The sequence below is a fragment of the Dipodomys ordii genome, unplaced genomic scaffold, assembly GCF_000151885.1.
Source record: "Dipodomys ordii isolate 6190 unplaced genomic scaffold, Dord_2.0 Scaffold102, whole genome shotgun sequence".
Taxonomy (NCBI): Eukaryota; Metazoa; Chordata; class Mammalia; order Rodentia; family Heteromyidae; genus Dipodomys; species Dipodomys ordii.
Genome location: NW_012267318.1, coordinates 5,105,547 through 5,130,515, shown reverse-complemented (window position 1 = coordinate 5,130,515; position 24,969 = coordinate 5,105,547). Strand labels below are relative to the sequence as shown.

Here is a 24,969-nt window from a genome sequence, read left to right as displayed (position 1 = left end):
TCACCAGATTGGATCCTGATTGTTTGCTTTCTCTCCCTACATCCACCTTATGAGCTGTACTTACTGGCTGCCTGTGGGCTACACAAATGCTTTGCCTTGCTGAGGGACTGAAGGCTGCATGCAAATGTAATTCTTAGATAATCCCACCTGGCTCTTTGAGCTCATGGTTCTTCAATGGTACATTCCGTAACATCTGTACAGATGGATGGGTAGATTTTTTTTTAACCCATGCATTAGGAGCTTTCCAATGGAAAGAGTACACATATTTATACCGAATCCACTGTTATAAACTACTCCTGGCATTTTTTTTTGGTAGAAGATATTAGATAGAGAAATGAGTATCCTTCTCTCTTATTGTCTCTGAAGTCAAGTGCTGTTTCCTGTCTTTATCTCAGATTATGGATGGGAAGATGGGGAGAAGGGAGTTACATGGAGGAGTATTTGCTATGTGCTAGGAGCTCTGCAGGTGGCACTTACATTATGTGACTTAATTCTCACAACATCTTTCTTTGAAAAGAATTATAATTCCAGCCTACAGATAAGAAAGAAAGAGGCCTTGAAAGACTAGAGATGTTGTCTGAGTCAGGCACACACAGAGTCTAGACCAAGCTGAAATCCTGGCTTTTGTGGCTAGTCTAGGCCAACATGCTTCTGAAGAGCCGAGTGACACAGAACCTTCTTGCAGTTTGACACTAAGCCAGTTGCTCATTGTCTCGGGAGAGCAGAGGGAGCTGAGGTAAGATCCTGGAACTGGAGCTGCTGGCTCAGCTGGAGACTGAAAATGCTATGAGTTACCACCTTCCCAGAGCAGTGTCTCTGAACGCTCTGGCAATAAGAGCAATTCCTTAAACTTGTTTATGTTCTCCATCAGTCGTTTCCCACAGAGGGCAGTTATTTCCTCCCAGCGGACACTTGGCAAAGTGTGAAGACAGCGGTAGTTGTCACAGTTCTCTAAGGAGGGAGTACACTCCAGTAGCTAGTGTGAGGTAGAGGGCATACATAGTACACAACAGCCTCAGATGCACAGGGCTGCCTTCCCAGAAGCAAGAATTAAGTGAGTCAAAATGAGAATACTGCCAAGCACTGGTAGCTCCTGTCTGTAAAGCTCAGATCTGAGGACCACAGTTTAAAGCCAGATAGGCAGGGAAGTCTATGAGACTGTTGCCTCCAACTAACCACCTCCAAATCCCAAAAATAGACCTGTGGCTCAAGTGGTAGAGCACCAGCCTTGAGAAAGAAAACAAAAAACCAAACCTTACGCTGTCAAGCTCTAGGATCAGCACACACAAATGTGGATAGTGTTGAGGCTGAGGAATCCTTTTCCAGGTGACCCCTGGGTATTAGAATGGCTGTCTGGCTTAGCAAGGCCACTGTGAGGTGCAGAATTTCTCCCCCAGAAAAAGCATAAAGAATTTCCTTTCCTTAGACCAACCACTGCTGGATATTCCATTGTCCCAATTACTTGGGTAAAATGCTCCAGATTCTATGTCAATCAGAAATGTAAGTAGAACATACAAAGACACATTCCAGTGTGGGAAATATTTGAGCATTGCTCTTGTATATGGTGGAGATTATGAAAGCCAGACCATGCCACTACCCCTAGCCTGTGGAAGCTGAGCTTGAGGCTATACAGTGAGATCCTATCTCAGTACACACACACAGACACACACACACACACACACACACACACACACACACACACACACAATCTGATCCTATGACCATTAATGGGGGAAAACAAAAGCAAGCATACTTACAGCCAAGTTAACTGATGCAAGTCTTTGAATACTCCAGGTCTGAGAGTTGTAATACAGTTGTGGTTGAGATATCTACAAATAGCATGGGTGATGAATTAGGCAAACTCATTGTTCGGTGTGAATGGCTTACAGTTAGCCTTTTGTGGATTATGGATGCCTACTTCTGAAAACCGTCTGCTGAGAAGCTGAGAGTAGTATCAAAGGTGACCCAGAGGCTCCTGAAACTGTAAGTCTTGTGAATGTGACACTGTAGTTAGCACAGGGAAATGGCCCCAAATAATGTTTTGGGGCTAGGTGGCTCACTCCTAAATCCTACTCAGGAATCTGAGATCTGAGGATTGCAACTCCAAGCCAGCACAGGCAGACACACTTTGAAAGATTTTTAAATCTCCAGTTAATGATCAAACATGATGAACTGGAGACATAGTTCAAGTAGTAGGGCACCAGCCATGAGTAAGCAAGCTGAGCAAGTGAGTGCTTCAAAAGGTCAAGCCCTAGTACTGGCATTGTGCATGCAGAATGGCTATGGAACAAGCCATTGTGTATCTTCTCCAACTGTGCAATGAGGTCTGGGCATCTCTGTGCCACTGAACTCAGGAGAGGAGAAGCAGTGTTGATCAACTCTTCTTCCTGAAATCTGTTGCTTGTTCTGGCTGGAAGGAGTTAGGAGACTAGCTGGCCTCTCTGCTGAAATTTCCTGCTCTGTACAGAGGTATGCTGTGTGTGTGGGGGGGGGGAAGGGAAGGAGGGAGGGAGGGAGGGAGAGAGAGAGAGGTACTAAGGTTTGAACTCAGGAATTGGGTACTATCCCTTTAGCTTTTGGCTCATGGCTGGAACTCTATCGCTTGAGTGGCACCTCCACTTCTGGCTTTTTGGTAGTTAATTGGAGGTAAGAATCTCATGGATGGTGATATCACATCATATTAAAGTAATACTATAATAACTGAATATATAGGAAATGTTTTATGTTTGCCATTTTGGGTCATATTTGTAGTAGGGAAATATTTTAAGAAAGTATTTAGTTGGATAGGATTAGTTAGACAGAATCTCAAATGCTAAAATATTGGAACTGAGTCAACATGTGGAATCTACTGGCTAAAGTCAGAATCCTCGTATAATTCTTTCCATGTAATAATTATTTTGTGTTTGTCTCCCAGGCTCTACAACCAAATAAAGTCTTGATTCCCAAATAGAACCCCCATTTTACCATGGTAGTTTTATTAGGATACTTATTAAGAAGTTACTCACAATATCTGCAGATTATGTAATCCCCAAAAAGCTTTTCTGGAAATGTGTCTAATGCAGTTATTCTGAAGATACCTGGAATGAGAGAGGAGAGTCAGGTGATGATGATCTGTAGGTGTTCAGAATGAGCTCGCCACTTCCTCTCCCTGAAGACCATTTGTGAACTTGGCAAATAAAGTGCAAGGTCCTATTCACACATTTGGGGAGAGGTACTGTGAGTGTCAGATGGCCACGTAGTAGTGCATTATTGCACAGCATCTCCATAACAACTGCACAATGAGGTTTGGGCATCTCTGATTGGTATCACTAAAGTTAGGGAAGATAGAGAAGAGGGATAAGATCTAATCTTTCTGCTGAACTTTTATATTCTATGCAGAGTTATACTTACTTTGTGTGTGATGATACTAGGGCTTAAATTCAGGGGCTGGATGCTATTCTTTAGGCTTTTTTTTTTCCCCCAAGGCTGATAAGCCTGGCACTCTACTATGTGAGCCACACCTCCATTTCTGTTTTGGGTTTTTTTATGTGTGAATAATTGCAGATAAGACTTTCACAGACTGTCTGACCTGGCTGGTTTTGAACTGTGATCCTCAGATCTCAGTCTCTTAAGTAGCTAGGATTACAGGCACTAGCCACAGGCACCCAGCTAGGGTTAAACCTTTACAGGTTCATTTCTCTTCATTCTATTCTCATGAATGAAGCAGGGAGCCAGGTTGATTTCTTTTCTAATTCAAGATGTAATGCAAGAAGCGCAGTGTGTATAATGAGGTTCTCCATAGTTGAATGGAGATAGTATGCTATTGCAACCTATAGCTCAGGCTTTGCTTCAAACTCTGAAACAATTTAACAACACAGTTTTAATAATAGTACTCTCAGGAATGTCCAATTAAATAATGTCTACTTCTTGTCCTCATTATACAATGAGAGATTAGTTTTAAATTCACATTTTCTTTTTTTTGTATGTGCCAATATTAAGGTTTGAATTGGGGCCCTACATTCTCACTTTGCTTTCTTGCTCATAGTTGGTGCTATACTGCTTGAGCCCTGCCTCCAGGCTAACATTTTTCCAGTTAATAAGAGATGGAGTCTTACAGACTTTTCTGTCCAGTCTGGCTTTGAACCTTGATCTTTCAAGTCTCAGTCTGCTGAGTAGCTAGGATTATAGGTATAAGCCACTAGCACCCAGCTCTTAGCTGAACTTTTAATTTAGTTTTATGCTATAATAGAACTTCCCAGCCATTTTTGGAGGGGAATGAATATACTGTAAACGTTCGAAGATTTTTGACATCCTTTAGCCAGGTAAAGCCATTCAAGGTGTCATTTTTAAGACTGAGGGCTACCATTTGTTAGGAAATAGAAAGACTTGGAAAAAATTATACTAAATGAAGTAAGCCAGGCCCAAAGAAACATAGGTCGCATGGTTTCCCTTATTTGCAATAACTAGTATAAGTCTAGGACAAGCAGAAAAGGTCAAAAGCTATGTACGTAATGCCATATAAGATGATGTTAAGTGAAATAACCCCCAAGATAGGGACACAACTTGACTTTTCTTTCTTGCTATTGTTTTTAACATATTTAAAATGTACTATATGATTTTTTTGTTTCTTTTATATGTTCTTCCCCCATGGTATAACCCCTGTTTTCACTGTATTTGATGTCAGTGCCCTGAATCTTGTATATATATTTTTCTAATTTGGGGAGGGGAAGGGAAATAACAAAATGCCGAAATAAGATTACATGTTGACCCATTGTAACAATGAAATGTACAAGGCACTATGTTGAAAACCAACTTTACAACTTCGGGGTGAGGGGAGGAAGGAGTTGGGGAGGTGGGAAGGGAGGGAATGGTAGGGGAAAAATAAAGGAGGAGGTAAAAATGCTTGAGAGAAAAATTTACTCATTACCTTACTTATGTAACTGTAACCCCTCTGTACAGTATTTCAACAATAAAAGACACACACACACACACACACACACACACACACACGACTGAGCTCCATATAAAAACTCTATTTTTCTCTGTTACGCCACCATGTGGAAGATATTGGCACTGCAGAGCATCCAAACAAAGCGTCCATTTCAATCTGACAAAGTCAAGTGGAAACTCAGTGTGACCTTATAGCCTCGCCCCTCATCTCCCCCTCCACCTCGTACCATGTCTGTGAGGAGATAACTTCACACTGCAGCATAAATCATGCTTCTGCACACAGTTCAGTATTTGTATTTTGGTACTTTTAGAGTCCCTGGACTAATGTAAAGCAAGTTAATATGATGAATTAAGTTACCATAGCAAAGGAGACTAGAAAAAGAATATGATGTTACAGTATAGGCATACTGAAATGTCTCTTAAATCTAAAAATTCACTATCTAATGCGCTTTACACTTTCTTTGAGATGACGAATTAAGAAACTCAAAGCCCATTGACCTTGAAGAAGTTGCAAATTGTGAATTTGACCTTGTGTTTTTGTCTTACTGAAGGAAAATCAGAGAGCTGCATGACTCGTCAGATGTGTACAAACTATGCCCTTCACTGACACCACTTAAGACTTAAGTGGGTTAAATAAGAGCCTCTAGGCCTCTCTTTAGCTGTTGGCTCCCACAGAAGAGAGACCTGCAGCTCCCGTCTCAGGTGTCTGCTGTGGGTTACTAAACTTAAACTCCATCCTCGGTATCAGCTTTCTTCTCTGCAGCGTAGTAGTGTTCAGAGCATACGGGGAAATCTGGAAACATGACAATTTGGCAAGTGCTGCCCTCTTTGTATTCAAAGCTGAGATAGGAGCCCAGTTCATATACTTCACACCGAATGGCTTTTCTAAGAATAACTTACTGGGTTTGTGAATTCCTGCTGTTTCAGCTGTCAGAACTTTTCAAGCAGAAACACCAGGAATTTATATACCTGAATTACTAAAGCAAATAAATGCCTATGTAGAGGCTATTTTTTTTAAAATATGACATTTTATATTCCAGAGTGAGGCAGATACCTTGAATTATGTTTTGTTGCCAATAATTGCATTGAACAAGAACTCAGTTTAAGGAGAAATTTCTAATTTATATAAGGTTCGTGTTACGCTAAGGAGGAGGAACCATGGCTGGTTTCCATGGTAACAGTGATAAAGTATTATGGTCAACCCCATAAATTGTGCTTTATTTCTCTGAAAGGTCATCGGAAATTGCTTTTTCCTTTCCCACTTTAGAAAATCCTGACATTTTTAAAGGGTTGTTAAAATGAGTAAATTGATCAAATAGTAAAAAATTTCATATCAATTAAGCAATATTTATTTGTCTGGCAATTAAACTATAAATTTCACTTAGGATTTTTTTAAATTTTCTCCCAGAAAATGTCTAAGTGACTTCAATATCACTGTGGGTGCTTCGAACATTCCGGGCTGGCAGCTCACTTAATATTAAATTCTATGCTGTCTTAGTATGATTTCCCCATTGCTGTATAGTTTGATCTTGCAAGGAAGATTAATCTCTACCTTTTTATTTCCACTAAGTAAACTTCGGTCCTTGAATGATCAAGGTACTTCTATATTATTCTCTTCAGTAGCAAAGGATTGAGTATGGACAGTAAAGGATTTTATCCTGAGAAATGTAATTTTACCTCTTCTGCTTGATACTTCAGTGACCTCTCTGCCTACCCAGAGATCATCCTTCCCCAAAATGAAAGAACAAAAGTTACAGAATTCCTCTCCATCTAAGTATTATCTCGGGCATCGGAAGATGTAGGTTCTGATTGTGACTTTCCCCCTAACTAGCTGTATATCCTATGTAATGGTCATGGTAAAAGATCATTTAGCCATAGCCTACTTTAGTTCACTCATGTGTAGGAAGAAGACCTAATTCTTACAACTTCTATGGTACTACGTAGATAAAATTTGCTATCATTTGGGTCTTAAACATCCCTCACCCTTCAAAGGCCTGTATGAAAGGCTTGAATCTCCATGTGGTTCTATTGGGAGGTGGTGGAACCTTTCAGAGGTGGAGCCTAGTGGGAGGTACTCAGGCCATTGGGGTGGGCCTTAGATAGCCGGATTCACACTTTCTCCTCCTCTTTTGCTTGTGCTTCTTGCTCATGAGGTGAGAGGCCCTGCTCTACTACATGCCTTTCTATAGGCCCAAAGCAATGGAGCCAACTAATTAAAAACAGAAACTTCCAAGGCGTGGAGCCAAAAATAAATCTTTCTTTTTGTTTTTGTTTTTTCGTCGGTCGTGGGGCCTGAAGTCTGGGCCTGGGCGCTGTCCCTCAGCTCTTCAGCTCAAGGCTAGCGCTCTACCACTTGAGCCACAGCGCCACTTCTGGCTTTTTCTGCTTATGTGGTGTTGAGGAATTGAACCCAGGGCCTCATGCATGTGAGGCAAGCAATCTACCACTGAGCCACCTTCCCAGCACAACCCTTTCTCTTTTTTTATAAATTATCTCAGATATTTGCTATAGCAACAAAAAGGTGAAACCTAGGATTTAAAGGACTACTCTAAAACCAGAACCTTGTCCTTTACTTTTCTTTGTGAGTGCGATTTTATTTCTTCCTTGTGCTTTATCCAGGTAGTGCAAACATAATACGGATTCATAGAATGAACATGTGGTTATTTAAATAGTTTCTAGGAAGATTAGAAGCTCTGTGGTTAAAATTTCCTCTCTAAAGAAGCTGGGAAGCCCAGAGGCAATGTGTAGTTAACTGTAGGGTGATAATGATATCATGACCACATACTCCAGGATGAAGCTAGAAATACAGAGATGATAATCAAACCCACATAAGGCTGAACATCTGTGTCCATACACACTACCTTGTAGCCTTCTTTTCTTGTTTATGAGACCCTGTACTTAATTTAGATGAAAAGAGAAGCAATGATGGTGGTTCTAGGATGCTGGATGTTGAATGACAGTGGCCCTACCAATGACTTTCCAGTAACTTCAATGGTACCCTGATTTTTTTTAACCTAGTCTATTGGTCTCGTGGTGGGTATAGCTTCTTTAGGGCTCAGAAGGGCTGGCAGATACTACCCCACTTTACAAAGGGCTCATCCATGAACTTGTATATTTTCTTTTTATTAGTATGAATAGGACACATCTTATTCCTGTGGTAGGAATACTTTTATTCCTGGTCTAATGTAACTTTCCACATATGCAGTACAAAACATTAGAAAGTTAATCTGGCATTGTGGCTCATGTAGTAGAGCACCTGCTTAGCAGGCACAAGGCCCTAAGTTCAAAATACTAGCAAGTTACAAATGAATCATCATGAAGTTGCTTGGTGAGTAAAATATCAAAGCAACGGCATATGGATCGTATCAAAAGATAGTCCTTGAAAACTGTGGAAATCCATGATTCATTCCCCCAGACCCTGGTTGTCTTTCTTAGATGCTTAAAGCATCTTAGCATCTTGTTCCTCAGTGAATGCCATTTCCTATCTGCTGTGACGCACTATTTGCCAAGGTTTGCCTTCTTTAGAAATGCTAACATCACTGTTTGTACTATTGCTATGTTTTTCCTTCCATTTTACTGGGGGTCAATCTGTGTCTTAGCATTATTTTGTGTTATAAAGGATCTGATTGTTCTCACCTATACTTTCCCTGTTCTGCCAAATTAAAAAGTACATCTAGAACAAATAATGCCACTTTTCAAATCATCTTAAGGAAGAATGTGAAACTGTGAATTTTCTTTCTCAGATATTTTACTTTGACTCCATATTAACTCTATAAACATGTCCAAACCAAAATCAGTTCAGCTGTGTTAAATTATAAAATGAAAGCATAGCATTATAAATGTATTATTATTCTTCATGTGTGTGTATGTGTGTTTATCAGTGTGTCTGTGTGCTGATCCTGAGGCTTAAACTCAGGTCTTGGGCGCTGTCCCTGAGTTTTTTGCTCAAGGCTAGCACTCTACCACTTGAGCCACAGTTCAGCTTCCAGATTTTTGATGGTTAATTGGAGATAATAGTCTCATATATTTTTCTGTCTGGGATGGCTCAAACCATGATTATCAGATCTCAGCCTCCTGAGTAACTACAGGCATGGGACACTGGTGCCTGGCTTATTTTTAATGTTAAGCCCACAAATCTAAAATGATAAACTTGATACATTTTATATATTTATAAAAATAACCCTCAAACAAAAACATGACAAGGAATTTCCCATAAAAACACCCACTATTAATAACTACTTACAGTTTTTTGAGTTCTTTGTATTTGATGAAAACTCTATCTGGAAGTCTGTGGATGTTGTTTTTTTTAAGAGACCTAAAATAAGATTCAGAGCAGACTTGATTATGGATTTTCATGGGGGAACCAGCGTCTTCCCTATAGCCACATCTGTGATAAGTGATACACATTTGAACATGGCAGTAACTGAAAGGGTTTGATGGGCGAATAAAAAGCAAATGGAAGTGCAGTTATGTGCTGTCTAAGCATGGAACATACTCTAAAAATACATTATAGACAAATTTTTTGTGAATACCATTTGGTATACTTTATGTAGTAAGGTGTATGAGCTATTGTATAGAAAATGCTTCTCAGTAAACATTTCAGAACAAATAGAATGAATACTATAAAGCCTGGGAAGGTATCTCAGTGGTAGAGTACTTGCCTTGCATGCATGAGGCCCTGGGTTCAATTCCTCAGCACCACATAAGCAGAAAAAGCTGGATGTGGCACTGTGGCTGAAGAGCTGAGGGCCAGTGCCCAGGCCCAGAGTTCAGGCCCAATGACTGACAAAATAAATGATGATAAAAATGAATTACATAGCTCGGTGCCCGTGGCTCATGCCTGTAATCCTAGCTACTCGGGAGCCTGAGATCTGAGGGTTATGGTTCAAAGCCAGTCCAGGCAAGAAAGCCCATGAGACGCTTATTTCCAATTAACTACCAAAAATATAATAAAGCTGGAATCTGAGCTTCCAGTGGTAGAGCACTAGACTTGAACCAAAAAGCTCAGGGACAGCACCTAGGCCCTGAGTTGAAGCCCCAGGACTGGCACCCACAAAAAGTATAATTACAACAAATGTATAATCCACTAACCATTTTAATAATTATTATGAAATATTGTGTAGTGTACATGATTGTGCATGTTCTATTTCCACATGATTGGCAGCACACAAGGTTTGTTCATTCTGTCAACACTGTAAATACAAGTAAGTGTTCTGCTATGTTGTTAAATGGCTAGACAAAGGAAATTAGCTCCATTACAATCACCTGGAACCATGATTAGGTAAGTTGTCCCTCCTGGATCTCCTGATTGCAGCTTGCAAATATTTGACAAGTGTAGCCACTTAGCATACTAGACTGGAAAGTCTATAGTGATTTGTCTTTGCCTTTAACTCTATAATTTAACAAAATACAGCAACAACAACACTCAAATAATCGAAGATCCTAATGAACTCAAGAAATGCCCAAATGAGGATGTGCTTGAACTTCCCCGAGGCTCTTAAAAGTTTTGGGCTACATGTACAGAAATTTTTATAATGAAACACAAATAGCTTCACAGAAAGTTTATATCTTTGCAGTCTCAGGTGAACGATCAATATGAAAATGAGCTGCTGTAAATGTGATAAGTGTGTTTCCTTTTTGTGTTGTTTTAAAACCACAAGAATATTATTAACAATGTAAAAATCAGAAAGCCATACATAATTTTGCACTGAACATCAGTATTTGTGAGCAGGCTAGCGCTGTATCATGTCTCCAGCCCAGAAATTAGTTTTCTGGCTAATTGGAGATGAATTCTATTGGAATTTTCTGTCTGAGCTGGCTTTGAACTTCAGTCCTCCAGATGTCACCCTACTGAGGTATAAGCCACTAGCACCTGGCTTGATGACTGGTTTTAAAAGGAATTTATTTTGCTTGTATGACTCTTTCATACCAATGACCTGAGTTTTCTCCAGTTTCTATGTGACTTTTGGGGCAGAGAACACACAGATATATTCTACTCACAGTAATGTCACGTTGCTGGAAATTGTTGGCACCGATTTTAAATCAGCTTTTATGCATTCCAATTCAGTTTCCTTGCAGTAACAGTGTTGTGGGTACTGGTTTAGAACTAGGGGCAAAAGAAGTAGAATTTACTAAAAAAAGACATTTCTTAATTATGACTTTATAATAATCACACTATCTGCTTTTCAGCAGTATGTTACATAGAATTATTTAGCCCATCTTAAAAACAAATAAGAACTCCCTCTTAATCAAGTATAGACATTAATGTAGTAGCTTCCACTGGTCATGTTGGATTCAGCATGTGGGTAGAAAAACAGAAAAAAAAGACATGCTCAAATAGCTTAAAGCCTTATGGTGAAACAGGACTAAGTTTTCTTCAAAGAAAAACATTACCATGCTTAAAAAAACAGTAACAACAGTGATTGGGTTAATTCAATAGAACAAAGTAGTTGCTGAATACGTATACATTTCTCTTGTTGGCTAAAACTTAATTCGGATTTTTCTACCTTCCAAACTTAAAGCTATGAAAGACTCGATGCCAGTTTGGCCACAGCTACTATGGAACCTTATTAAAATTGATCTAGTCAGACCACCTTTCCTTGTGGGGCCTTGGCTTTTCATCATCATCAAGTTGGAAATGGAAAGTTGTGGAGAAACTGTGCAAGTGAGAAAAGGGCATTCAGAAGAAAGATAAAGGGAATTTAAAGAATTATGAATAGGCTAAAAATGAGTAAGAACTCTACATTGAGAAACAAGGCCAAGCAGGTCATAGGACCATCACACAGTGTGTGGGTGTGCCTTGTGTGTGTGTGTGTGTGTGTGTGTGTGTATACATTAGCATGCATGAATGTATGTGTCAGGTGAGGAAAAATAAGAGATATGTGAACAGAAACTATTTTGGGGAATTTTTATTTTAATTTTTCCACTTAGTTGATCAGTGAATTAATTCACTGTGAATTAATTCCCTGTCTCACTATGTGGACTCACTATGTGGTCCAAGTTGGCCATGAATTTGTGATCCTTCCCCTTTGCCTCACCAGTGTTAGTATTACAAATGTGTGCCACCATATCTGACCTAAGCCTCCTGAGTAGCTAAGATTACAGGTGTCAGTGTCCACCTATTCTTCTTATTGAACTGTGATTTTTAAAGTATTTTCCCAGCTGCCCTGTTTCTTTTATGCCAGTTTTAGACAAGTTTATTATTATTATTATTATCCTTGTATTTTTTTATTTTGTACCACTACTGAAGCTTGAACTCAGGACCTTGCGCTCTTACTTGGCTTTGTCACTTAAGGCTGATTCTCTACTACTTGAGCCACAACTTCACTTCCAGTGTTTTGGTGCTTAATTGTAGATGAGAGTCTCACAGACTTTTATGCCTAGGCTGTCTTCAAATGGGAATCCTCAGATTTTAGCCTCCTGTTTAACTAGGATTATAAGTGTGAGCTACCAGCATGCAGCTTGATGAGTGTTATTTTAAAAATAAATTTTGATAAATTGTAGCAGTAAAGTCAGCAGTAATTATTGAATACCTACCTAACACAAAAGATGCTTTTATTTTATAAAGTTCCTGAAAATAGTTTGTATTGTCCATAGGACAATATAAATTACATATATTATGTATATATATTATTGTCTGTTGGGTCCAGGATGTCCATGTATACATCTGCACATGCCCAAGTCCCTTCTCTATGATAATTAGCTGAACCACTTAAAGATAGTATTAATAGGTTTACTTAGATGTACATTGCTATTGAGAATATTATTAGATTGAGGACTTTGGTTAGAAAGTTCTAGTTGCTGATAGAAGAATTTTCTAAGGTCAAGTTGGCATGTTGCCTAAAATCAGCAATGTGGGTCTAAGTTTTCACATTCTTTCTTCTGCAAGTCAGCCTGCCCCCACGTTCTGTGGGTTTTCTGAAAGTTTTCTTACACCTCTCTCTCTCTCTCTGCCATTGCCAATGGCATGTTCTGGAGTGATTGTTGATGTTTACGTGGAGCCTTGTACTAAACATAATATCTCCTGCATCACTCTCTCTGCTGGGTCAGCATGCTTTGCATTTTGGCCCAGATGGTACTTTGCTGTGGGGGCAGGCATGTGTGCTGTGGAATGATCAAGGGCATCGCTGACCTCTACCCACTAGATGCCACAGCCACCTGCCCACTTCTAGCTGGGACAATCACATCTGTCAACACTGTCACTCCAGAGTGGTGCTCACAAATGCGTTCTGCTTGCGGCTTTCTTTCATTCACTTCTGACCATGTGTCCACCCTCTTTCCATGAAAAGTAAAAGAAAAGAAAAAACTCAAACCCGTAGAAAACAAAGCCTGTAAAATTGTCCTTTATGTATTTTGGCAGGCTACAAAATGGTGTGTGTGTGCCAGAAAAACTCTTGTGGTTCATAAAGGAAAAATAAATGGGCAATTTTAGTTAGATATATCTTTAGACTTTATCCTTTTATATTTTCCTAATTTTATACATTCCCTACTTCTATAATTCTATATTTTATATAATCTATATATATTTTATATGTACATATAATTAAGGATCCCACAAATGAGTTGTATTATAATGTGCATAGTACAATCTTCTCTGGGTTTGTGAGGGAGAGTGGCTCCAGGATCTCCATGGATACATCTACACAAGTCCAAGTCCCTTCTCTGAAATAGTGTAATATTGTAATATTTGTGTGTAACCCATACATGTCCTCCTGTACCCTATAAATCATCTCCAGATTGCTTATATTATTTAATAGAATGTAAATGGTGTGTAAAGTACATCACATATTACATTATATACTAATGTTATACTATTCATGGCCTAAGAACTAATGGCTAAACCAAAAAGTCTATAAAATTTCACTGATGCAATTTACTTTTGTTTGATATGGAGTCTTGAACTCAGGGCCAGGGTGCTGTTGTTGAGCTTTTTTTTAAATGGCCATTTGCCATAACTCCACTTTCAGGTTTTGTTGGTTAACTGGAGGTAAGTATCTCACAGACTTTTCTGTCCAGGCTGGCTTCAAACCATGATTTTCAGATCTCTGCCTTCTGAATAGTATTACAAGCTTGAGTCCCCAGCATGTAGCCAGAATATTTTTTATTTGTAGCTGGTCAAATCCACATTTGTGAAATTGGGAATACCAGAGGACTGCTATATATTGTTCATGTAGTAGTATTATAATATTATGTATAATATAATATTATATTTTATATCATATTATAACATATTACATAGTGATATTATAATGTAATAATGTAATATAATATAATACCATTATGTAATTATATACAATATAGAAAATATATTATATATAAAATTTTATATTTTATGTTAATAAATATATAATATATAATTTGTAATTTTATCATAATAGAATATTTTATAATATATAATATTAGAGTATATATTATATTATTATATACACACATATATTTATGCATATGCTAAGGTATAAATCTGCTAGTGTGGTATATTATTTGTAATATGCACACATGTATTTATCAATATGCTAATATTGCATGAACTTAGGCAATAGTTTAATTTATTTATACTTATATACCCACATACAAGAACCCAATCATTGTTACCTTTTGGTAGTACTTGGGTTTGAACTCAGGGCCAAACACTTGCTCAACAAACACTCTAACCCTTGAGCCATACTTCAGTACACATAAGCCCAAATTTCAAAGTATGTACCCCCAGTTCTTTAAGGGCTGGACCCAGCTTTCTGGCTTGGCTTCTGTCCTTGGACCTCAGAATCTCAGCATAGATATGAAGGTACATTGTTTAGTGGGTGCTAAACCTTCTACCCCAATGTGTTGATGATCATCTCCCCTCCTCTCCCTTTGACCTCTTTTCCTCTCTCCCTCCAAGGCCTCTTTTTTTTTAAATTGTTGGTAGGGGTCTGGACCCTGTCCCTGAGCTCTTTTTGCTTAAAGATAGTGCTCTACCACTTTGAGCTACAGCTTCATTTTTGGTTTTCTAGTGGTTAATTGGGATATGATTTTGCTGCCTGGGCTGACTCGGAAATGCAGTTTTCAGATCTCAACCTCCTGAGTAGCTACAAGTACAGGTGTGAGCCACTAGCACCCAGCCTTCCAAGGACTTTTTTTAATCATTAGGTTTGTTTTAATAGCAATTTTTTATGGTGATTAAGTGATTACATAAATTTCACAGTATTGTGGGATAGTGATACTTAGTTAAAGTCACAAACACATTCTAACCTTCATGGGCAAATTGTCTCTATCATGCTCTATAAAATTTATGAGTTCTATGAGCTTTGACAATACAGTGATTTCTTCCACATCGGGTGATATGTACATTTCTTTCCTTCCCAGGACTTTTAAGTTTGTCTCAAAGTCATCTCCTTGGGGACTACTTTTCCATCTTTTGTAAAACCATGGTTTCTTCCAGTGAGCTTCCATGTTCCCTTGTGAGACACAGGTCTGGCATTCCTGCTCTACTGTGAGGTATTGGTGGGTTAAGACATCAGCATAGGGTCTAGAAAGGATTGAGAGCTTGATAACTTCATTGAAGAAAGAAATGAAAGGGAATAAGAAACTTACTGTGTTATAATTTTTGTAATCCCAAAACAACATATAAAATTAGAATCATGGAGATGATCGTTTTCTTTTATCTTTTCAGTACAGGCTGATAGGAGACCAGATAGGCAGTGAAACGCAGTGAACAGAAATTGACCTTGGTTCCAAGGGAGTTTATCATACCACACACAGTAGTTCCCCCTTATCTACAAGGAATACACCCCAAGACTTACACCAGACACCTGCACCAAACTCTATACATACTGGTTTTTCCTATGCATGCATACCTGTGATAAAGTTTAATTTATAAAGTCATCCTGTGAGAGAGTGACAAAAGTTAATAATAAAATAGCACAATTATAACAATCTACAGTTATAAAAGTTAAGTGGATGTGAGCTGTCTCTCAAAAGATGATTATTGTTATCATTTTTAAGGTGCTGAGGCTCAAACCCCAGAGCCTCTCATACATTGTAGGCAAGTGCTTTAACCACTGAACTACATCCCAGCCCCTCAAAAACATTCATTTAATATGTTTAGACTGCAGTTAAGGTTGTTGCCAGTAAAACCACAGAGAAGAGGGCACTAATGTTCTTAGAGAAATCCATGCACCACAAATGATGTTTTTTGCGAAGCTGATAACTGTCTTTGAACCAATAGCACTTACAGCACTCCTGTGTTAATGTCACATTATTTACATTTCCATGGACTGTGCCAAATATGGTCGCCCATCCACTAGTGTCACCTGTGAAATGGTGATTAATACGTGTCAGTTATTCTAGAAATCAGATATCATTACAAAACAAGAGTATATAAATTTAATAATGAAATGAAATTTAAAAACACTTTATACACAGTAATAGTAAAGGAGAAAAGGCTAAACATCTGTGAGGATTCCCTTTTTTTTACAATTGCAAATATTTCAAATGAATGCATCACCATATATATATAATGAAAATAGATAATTGTTTTTCATAACTATAAATGAAAAATATTATCTAATATTAAAAAGCCCAAAGTGTCACGTAATTGTAACCCTTCTGTACAGTATCTTTACAATGAAAAAATAAAAAGCCCAAAGTTCTTTTTAATAAAGGTTGTTTTAATAAAGGATGACATGTTCCCAACTTGGCAGTTAAACGTCAATTTGCATATGCTAATATGATGTTTGTTGTTTCCTGTTTGATAATTTTACAGAAAGTCTTGATTTTGAGGCATGATTACCTGAACATATGTTATTAAAATAATAAAATTTATGTTATAACATAAATTACCCAAGTAAAACGGTTAAGCAATCACTAAAATGTTCCATTGGTCCTTAAAATTTTAAATGTTTCCCATTTATATCTTTAATGCTTCTGCCTTGAACTGTACTGTGTTCTCCTCCTGCATGATTTAATCCAGGCTCAAAACATTTCTTGAGGTAGATTCAAAGTCACTGGTCTATTTTGATGCAGTACAAAGGAAATCAGCCAGATGTTGATGGCTTACACCTGTAATTCTAGCTACTCAGGAGACTGAGATCTGAGGATCACAGTTCAAAGCCAGTCTAAGTGGGAAAGTCTGTGAGACTCTTATCTCTAATTAACTACCAAAAAGCTACAAGGGAAGCTATGGCTCATGTAGTAGAGCCACCAGCCTTGAGCAAAAAGATCTAGGACAGTGTCCAGGCCCTGAGTTCAATCCCTAGTACTAGCATTAAAAAAGTCTCTATCAGTGGCTTTTTTATTGGAATCTAGAAAGTTGCCACCTACACTGAGCACTGATCGAGTGCCTATTGTGTACTCTACTATCCTATGTTCTGGGGGCAACCAAAACAGCATATTCAATGTATTCTTGTCTACTGGGAGAAACAGAGTAAAACATAAGGCAGACCACTTGGTGTTGCTGTAGCAATATATGCAAGGTACTGGGGCAAGAGAGGGGAGTTGTAGCCATCTTGGGCTGGGGTGCAGCTTTTATGAGACCAGGAGACAATGCCTCAATGGAGTCTACAGAATTAGCAGAGGATATCCTCCCTGACATGAGTCCCATTCTCAGTACTATAGACAGGTAAGATTACCTTAAAGTGGCCTGTGGAACTCTTATGTGTGAATTGGGTGCTGGTGGCTCACACCTGTAATCCTTGCTTCTCAGGAAGCTGAGATCTGAAGATCATGGTTTGAAGCCAGCCCCGGCAGAAAAGTCCATGAGACTCATCTTGAACAAACTACTTAGAAAAAGCCAGAAGTGGCACTATGGCTCAAGTGGTAGAGCTCTAGCCTTGAGAACGAAGAGGCAGGGACAGCACCCAGGTCCTGAGTTCAAGCCCCAGGACAAACAAAACAAAAAACAAAATAAAAGCCCCCTGTGTGATCTAGTCCACTTAAACCTTTATTTATACCCTTACGGACTCCACTCAAGCCATGGGGGCTTTTCCATTTCTGCCACATATCATCTTGCTTAATTCAGTTTTGTAGCCTTTGTGTTGGCTGTTTTCCTTTGCTTGGAATTTTATACCCCTGAGAAGATGGAAGATTTCATTGATTCTGTCTTCTCCCTTTTTTATTTCTTCTCCTCCTCCTCCTCCTCCTCTGCTCCCCTCTGCTCCTCTTCCCTTCTTTTTCTCCTCCTCTTCTTCTCTCCCTCCCTCCTCCTCCATTCTTTTTATCATTTTGTTCTCAGTTCAAATGTCACCATATCTGGTTGTATTCTTAATGCACCCTTTCAACTCCATTTCAATATCATCATTTTAAAAAATGTATAGGCCTGGAAGGTGGCTCAGTGGTAGAATGCTTGCCTCACTTGCATGAGGTCCTGGGTTTGATTCCTCAGCACCACATAAGCAGAACAAAGCCAGAAGTGGCGCTGTGGCTAAAGAAGTAGGGCGCTAGCCTTGAGATGAAGAGCTGAGGGAGAGCACCCAGGCCCAGAGTTCAGCCCCCACGACCAACCAAAAAAAAAAAAAAAAGTATAGTACTTCTCATTGTCTGAGGGTAACTTGTTTACATGTACGTTTATGGTCTTTGTATGTCATGTCGACTCCGCAAGGGCAAGAACTTTGTCTGCGATCCAATGATTTGGGAGGGCTTAGGCATTCAATACCAGCAGGGACAATCAATTAACTCTCTATTGAGCCCCATCCCATTTGATGGGCTTTATTCCAGCTGAACCAAATTGCCATTCCTAAGAGATAGTCACAGGAAACCTTTTATCAAGTGATAACAGGAAAGATCCCAAGTAGATCCGAGGAATATGCGTTCCATTTCATAACGTGTAACCTTTTCTAATATCGTACTTCTGATTTCAGCAAGCTCTCTCTATAAAAATTCTGTTGGTAATCACGAATAAATCTAGCGGGGATATTTACATTGCAAAGGGATTCCCCACAGATCAGTGTCTTCACCTGCACCTGCACCAGCCACTGGCTGACCAACCATTGGGGGGTGGGGGAAGGGAGCGCATGCAGCGAAGCATGAGGAACAGAGTGGGAGGACTCACCACAGTTCTCCTCATCTGCGCCATTGCCACAGTCATCCACACCATCACAGTGGAAAGCCCGGGGCAGGCACTTGGTGAGGTTCCCACAGGGAAAATACCCTCTGGGGCATGCAGGGGCGGCCGTGCTGCCTTCAGTCAGAGCAAAACCTATATGCAAGGGAGAGAGGCAGAAATATTACATAGGAGAAACCAAGTGGGAGCATGGCCATGACTATTCATGCTGTCTATTATTATTATTATTATATCGTATTAACACAATCTTTTGGTGGTGTCAGTTCTGGGGCTTGATATCAGGGACTAGGTTCTGTCCCTGAGCTGTTTTAACTCAAGGCTGACTCTTCTCCACCACCTCATCCCCAGCTCCAGTTCTGGCTTTTTGGTTGTTAATTGGAGATTAGAGTCTTCATGGCCTTTCCTGTATGGGCTGAGTTGGAACCAAGATCCTTAGACCTCAGCCTGCTGTGTGGTTAGGATTATAGGCATGAGCCATGGGTACTTGTCTACTTGGTTTTTGAAAGTCTAATGAGTCTGATTTTCCTGGTGTTATTCTTCATGCTCCATTGCTTCAACTAATACCTTCAGTGCTAACATTTTAAGTAACCATGATCAGGTCTAACACCAGCTGTTCTAAGAACTGGGATCAAGATTTATTTCATTGCATAGGTGTTCCTGTTGCAATTCAAATATCATTTTGATTTCAGCAAGGTAATACGCAGCAAGCCAAATGTCTCATTCTTCTTTTTTGCATAAATCAAGGAGTTGTCCACTCTTGGAAACACAAAAGTAAAATCATAACAGATATATACATTTACTCACTATGCTTTATTACAAGCAGTGACTTAATTCATCTCTATGTCCCTATCCATCTATCCATCTATCTACCTACCTACCTGTCTATGTATCTTTGTTTCGATCTTTACCTGTGTGTATTTATATGTGTGCCATATATATATATATGTATGTATATAAACAGATGCAAAAAGATAGTTTAAGTGTGAGTTAAATCTTAAATCTTAAAGGGAGATAATACTAAGCAAGAATACCTAATTTTCATTGAGTTTGCTGTGCATCAGGCAAGCTGAGCATGTTTGTTTCAGTGAATCTTTCACCTTGCCTACAGTATGGGGTGAAACTATTGTTCAGGCTCTGGGAGAAAAGTTAAGCCTTTTACCTACTGTTGGTCACTTTGAAAGTGACACAGGGAAGGTCTGACTTGACCTCTGACCCCAAAGGCCCACTCTTAACCATTGTGGTAGAAGAATTCAGAAGCCTGGAACTTGCACTTGAGAGTTGTTTATGAAGATTAATTAAACTTTTCTTGGGCTGAGAACATAGCACAAACGTAATGAAAGTTGAAAGTAAGTACAGAAAAGAAATATAATGAACATTTACAAGAGTTCTCTGCTTATGGATAGGAAGGACACAACAATTCTAGAAATTTAGACATTCTTGCAAATTTGGGAATGTTTTCCAGAAAATAAGGAAATATGTGTTATTTTTTCTTAACTTGATTAGGAAAGGTAAGGAAGTTGCCTATTTTTTTCTAAAAGGAGTTCAAGTTGAAACATCAGAGAAGTTGATTTAAGAAGAGAGCAGGCCCAGAAATAGCTATGGTTCATTTTGATTTCTTGAAGAGAATCAGAGAAGTGTTGGCAAAATGCCCCTAACCATGCTGCCAAAGTTTGACATGGTGACTCAGAATTTCTCTCCATCAGCTAAGGAAACATTTTATTTTTGTTTTTAACCTAGCAGATACAGGAACTAACTTTAATAGTAAAGAACATTATCTACTTTATGCTGGGTAATTCCTAATTAATTTTATTGAATGTTAATGGCCGTCATGCCAATTGGGGTTAAGATAAAACTGAGGAAATGAAGACAAAGTTTTGTCCTGATTCTTGGGAACAGCCCATGTAAAGTGGCTCTTTCCAATTCCTTTAGAGACACCCCTAAAGTAAGGAAATCTGTTGGTCTTCATTGTTAGACAACTGATGCATTTGTTAAAAGGCAAGAGGGAGGGTGAGGCTGGGCACTGAGCGTATTTGAATTACAAGTGCATGTTAAGCTTTTAGAAGCCAACCCAGAGAATGGTGCTAGGGTGATTTTTCTCACCCACTGGTTCCTGTTCTTGCTGCAATGGGGAATGAATGGTAAATGGTGTACTAGAGTAACGAGGCATAAACCCAGTCCAGTCTTTGACTATGTTAGGCAGCCTTTCTCTACTACATGGCTCTGAGGATTGGCTTATTAAGTCAACTCATGTAAAGGAAAGAGTCAAAGATCCTAAGAATTCCGAACTTCTTGCTTGTACAGATGTCTATAGAAGGCAGAATGATCAAAAACAACAACATGACATTCTTGTTCTTAGAATATGAATGAGTGCAATTCAACGTATTTTAGTGTAGCGACTTTCACATTTTTTAAAGCAGTACTTCAGTTAGAAATAAATTTTTGTAACATAATCCAGCATATATACTGACCCACCCACACATATATTCATCTGTACCCACATCCATACTTGTACACACCCACAAATCCCTCCTGACATAGCTGTATACATCACCATACACACCCCATCCCTCACACCCACATAACCACAACCATCCACATCCTTTTATACCAATACTCACCCTACTCACATATACAATAAAACAAAACCTGGGCAATATCACTTACCTTTTTTTTGTCTTGGATGAACTCTGATCATTGCTCTTCTATTTTATTAATGTGAAAAGTAATCATGGTCTAATAAATTGATTTCACAGTCCATTAATGGGACATAACCTCCTACTTAATAATATTCCCTAATAACAAAGCATTCTAGAGACCATCAGACCTGCCTTAAACTTCTCTCAGCCATTCGCTACTTTGCCTCTTTAAACCTTTTGCTCCTCTTATGTAAGAGGACTATGATGTATATACTGTGGGCCAGGAAGTCTGAATACCATATCTGTGATTAGGTAAGGCCTGATTCATAGGTAATCTCAACATAGATAGGAAAATACAATTTAAAAAGGAGTCTGTATGTAAGAATGGGAGCTTTATGAGCCTTAATATGCTTTATGATGATTTCTATGGTACCAGGGATTGAACTCAGTGTCTCATGCTTACTTGGTAATGCTATACCATTTGAGTCAGACCTCCAGTTCTTTTGTTATTTTGTTTTTGTTGTTCATTTGCTTTCCCTGCTTTTGCTTGGACTGGCCTTGGATTGTGATCTTCCTACCTCTGGAATACAATGAATGGATGCCCCTTTCTAGCTTTTATGGAATTTTGAAAGTTAAACTTCCATGAAAGAAAGAAAAAGGGCTATCATACAAAACTTTCCCTACTTTCTCAGGCGTTTGCAAGTATGACACATTTGACTTTTATTTTAAACAGCCTCAAATATCTTTTGAAGGTTGGAGGGTTGTAAACGATAAGCAAGGAAAAGACACCCTTCCATCTATTAATGATACCACCTTTGTAGTGCGTGGAAGGGATGGTTAAGAAAATGTTAAAATAGAAAGCTGTGGCTGCATGAGATACAGTGAAAGCGGGGCATTTCATCTTTCTCTGGCTTATCAGGGAGATAATCGTGAGTCTTTAGAGGAATGCAAGCAACCTCATGCTCATTGCTCAGGTACAAACGCACTTAGGAGCAGAAGCAGATAGATAATCAGTCAATGTCATGGTCAAGAGGGATTGAGATTATTGTTTTCTTCTCCAGAAAAAAAAATGAATTTCATCTAGCATCTATGGGGAGAAAGAAAAACAAACATTGGCTATGCAGAATTAGAACTGCAAATTACTTGTCTCATAATTTCCCATCTAAGCATAACATATCCCTGAACACATTCCAAGAAAAACTTTTATATGGAAAGAGAAATAAAATCTATTCCTTATTATTTTCTCCCTGCATCCTACATCCTTGTTGTATATTAAGTGCCCATTTGACACTCAATAACTTTTTAAAATAAATAATTAGTGGGTCATATAGGACTGATAATAAATAAAATAATAAAAACAAAACTGAAGAATGAGTCTCTTTCAAAATTCAACTTTGCCACCCGGCGCTGGTGGCTCATGCCTGTAATCCTAGCTACTCAAGAAGCTGATATCTGAGGATCATGGTTCAAAGCCATTCCGGGCAGGAAAGACCATGAGACTCTTATCTCCAATAAACCACCAGAAAACCAGAAGTGGCACTGCGGCTCAAGTAGTAGAGTGCTAGCCTTGAGGTGAAGAACTGAGGGACAGTGCCCAGGGCCAGAGTTCAAGCCCCATGACTGACAAAAACAAAACAAAACAAAACACAGAATTCAGCCTTGCCAAAATTGCAAGCTTATGTTTCCTGATGCACTCATAGAACATTTAATGTTCTGTGTACTTCATTTGACATGGTGTTCTGACATTATAAAATTTAAATAATCATTAAGAACTCCTGCTGCATTTGGCCATGGGTAGGAGGCGTATTCTGTTGCCTGTCACTCCTGCCATCTGCAGAAGTGGAAACAGACACTTTTATTGAAACTTGGGTATATGAAAGTGGACGATGCCCATATCAAAGCAAAATGGACAGGTGCCACAACCATTTCTTGCCTCTGCCAAGCACACTGCTGAGGAGGGGAGGCTTTGTGCAAAGAAAAATAGTCCAGCCTTTCCTTCTAAGTCAATATTCTGAATATTCTGGTCATGTTATGAAATAACTCCTTTTCTTTCCTCTTAAATTCTAAAAAGCCAAATGGATTGCCAGTTGGGGGGTATTTCTGCTGTCTACCTACACTTTCTTTGACTTCCTGGGAGACATCAGGTATAAGAATGATCTTTTAGATTCCCAGTGCAAGAATTGCTGGATATAATGCAAGTCCTTTTGGCTCTCATTATCTGCTCTTGGTGGTCCTACGTGGAGCTGTGGAGACAGCCTGAGTCCTCTTGGCCTCGTGTCCTGGCGGAGACTTTCCTTTTACCCTCTCTAGAGACAACAGCTTCATGAACCCAGGAGGACACAGAGGCGACTGGCCAAAGAGGTCATTTCCCAGCATGCATCCTACCGAGGGGTGTTCAAGCCAATTCAGACAATGGGGTCACTGAGGAAAGCAATGGAGCTGGAGATCCAGATGGCAGAAATCATAGATAAAGCCTCTGCCATGCACTCTAAAGAGGAGCAGAGCAATGTTCATGTAACAATTAGAAGATGCTCCCTGAGGGCCCCACAGGCACTGAGCTTCTGTCATCAGTCAAAAAGCAGGCCCTGCCCATCAAGTCCCCAAAGCTCTGATGTGGGATGTCTGAGGGGAGCCATAGCAGCATTCTGGGAGCTCCTGTTAGGAACAAAGGTGAATCCAACTCCACTTGCAAATCTACCTGTCTGACCCTCCCCTTGACACAGTTAACAAGATTCAAAGTGACCCTAAGAGCTCACCTTTGAAGGACAGCCAACTTACAGTTTGAGGGAAGAGCTTTGGTATCAAGGCAATGGAGAAGAATTGGCCCCTTGGTTGTATTTCTTTAAATGTGGATATCATGGTATTTTTTTTTACTTCTTAAAAGTATGATCTTTAAGTATCTATACAAAGGGTCTATCCAAAGGGCTTGCCATTTAACAAAGCAGTTTATGAATACAATACATCTTCATCAGTGTCACCCCTTTCAACATTTTCACTGTCTTTCCCTACCCAACCCTTCCCTCCTCTTTTCTTAACAGGCTTTTTGTTACAAACTCCGCTATGTATCTTCAGTTTAGCCTTTGACACTTCCAGCCATTTCCCCTTGGTTCTGTGTGTTTTCACTGCTCTAGTTTTTACTTCCTCCCCTCTGCTTTCCAGAAGGCTTCTTCTCTTTTATCTCGTTAATTCACCGCCTCCTTCAAACATTTTCTTTTAGGGAATGCCTTGAAGGTCACCTATATTGTCAGGGCTGAAATTTCTAATTTTTTATTTAATTTTTATTGTGAAAATACTGTACAGAGGGGTTACAATTACATGGGCAAGATAATGAGTACATTTCTTATCAAGCATTGTAGCCTCCTCCTTTGT

General features: G+C 39.2%; 1 protein-coding gene across 4 annotated transcripts in view; it reads right to left on the bottom strand.

Annotated features, from left to right (window-relative positions):
* Window positions 1–24,969, bottom strand: part of Rxfp2 (relaxin/insulin-like family peptide receptor 2) — a 67,529-nt gene that overhangs the window by 25,716 nt on the left and 16,844 nt on the right. For 2 of the 4 annotated variants that reach the window (XM_013027281.1, XM_013027284.1), the window contains exons 1-8: window positions 21,543–21,562; window positions 20,678–20,697; window positions 18,953–19,099; window positions 16,140–16,217; window positions 10,930–11,035; window positions 9,173–9,244; window positions 3,006–3,077; window positions 1,758–1,829 (exon numbers count right to left, since the gene is read on the bottom strand). In XM_013027281.1, the coding sequence (XP_012882735.1) occupies window positions 1,758–1,829; window positions 3,006–3,077; window positions 9,173–9,244; window positions 10,930–11,035; window positions 16,140–16,217; window positions 18,953–19,099; window positions 20,678–20,697; window positions 21,543–21,562 (587 nt within the window). Of the gene's footprint in view, window positions 1–1,757; window positions 1,830–3,005; window positions 3,078–9,172; window positions 9,245–10,929; window positions 11,036–16,139; window positions 16,218–18,952; window positions 19,100–20,677; window positions 20,698–21,542; window positions 21,563–24,969 lie in introns of those variants that run through there. The other 2 variants (XM_013027280.1, XM_013027282.1) reach the window with 1 other exon arrangement.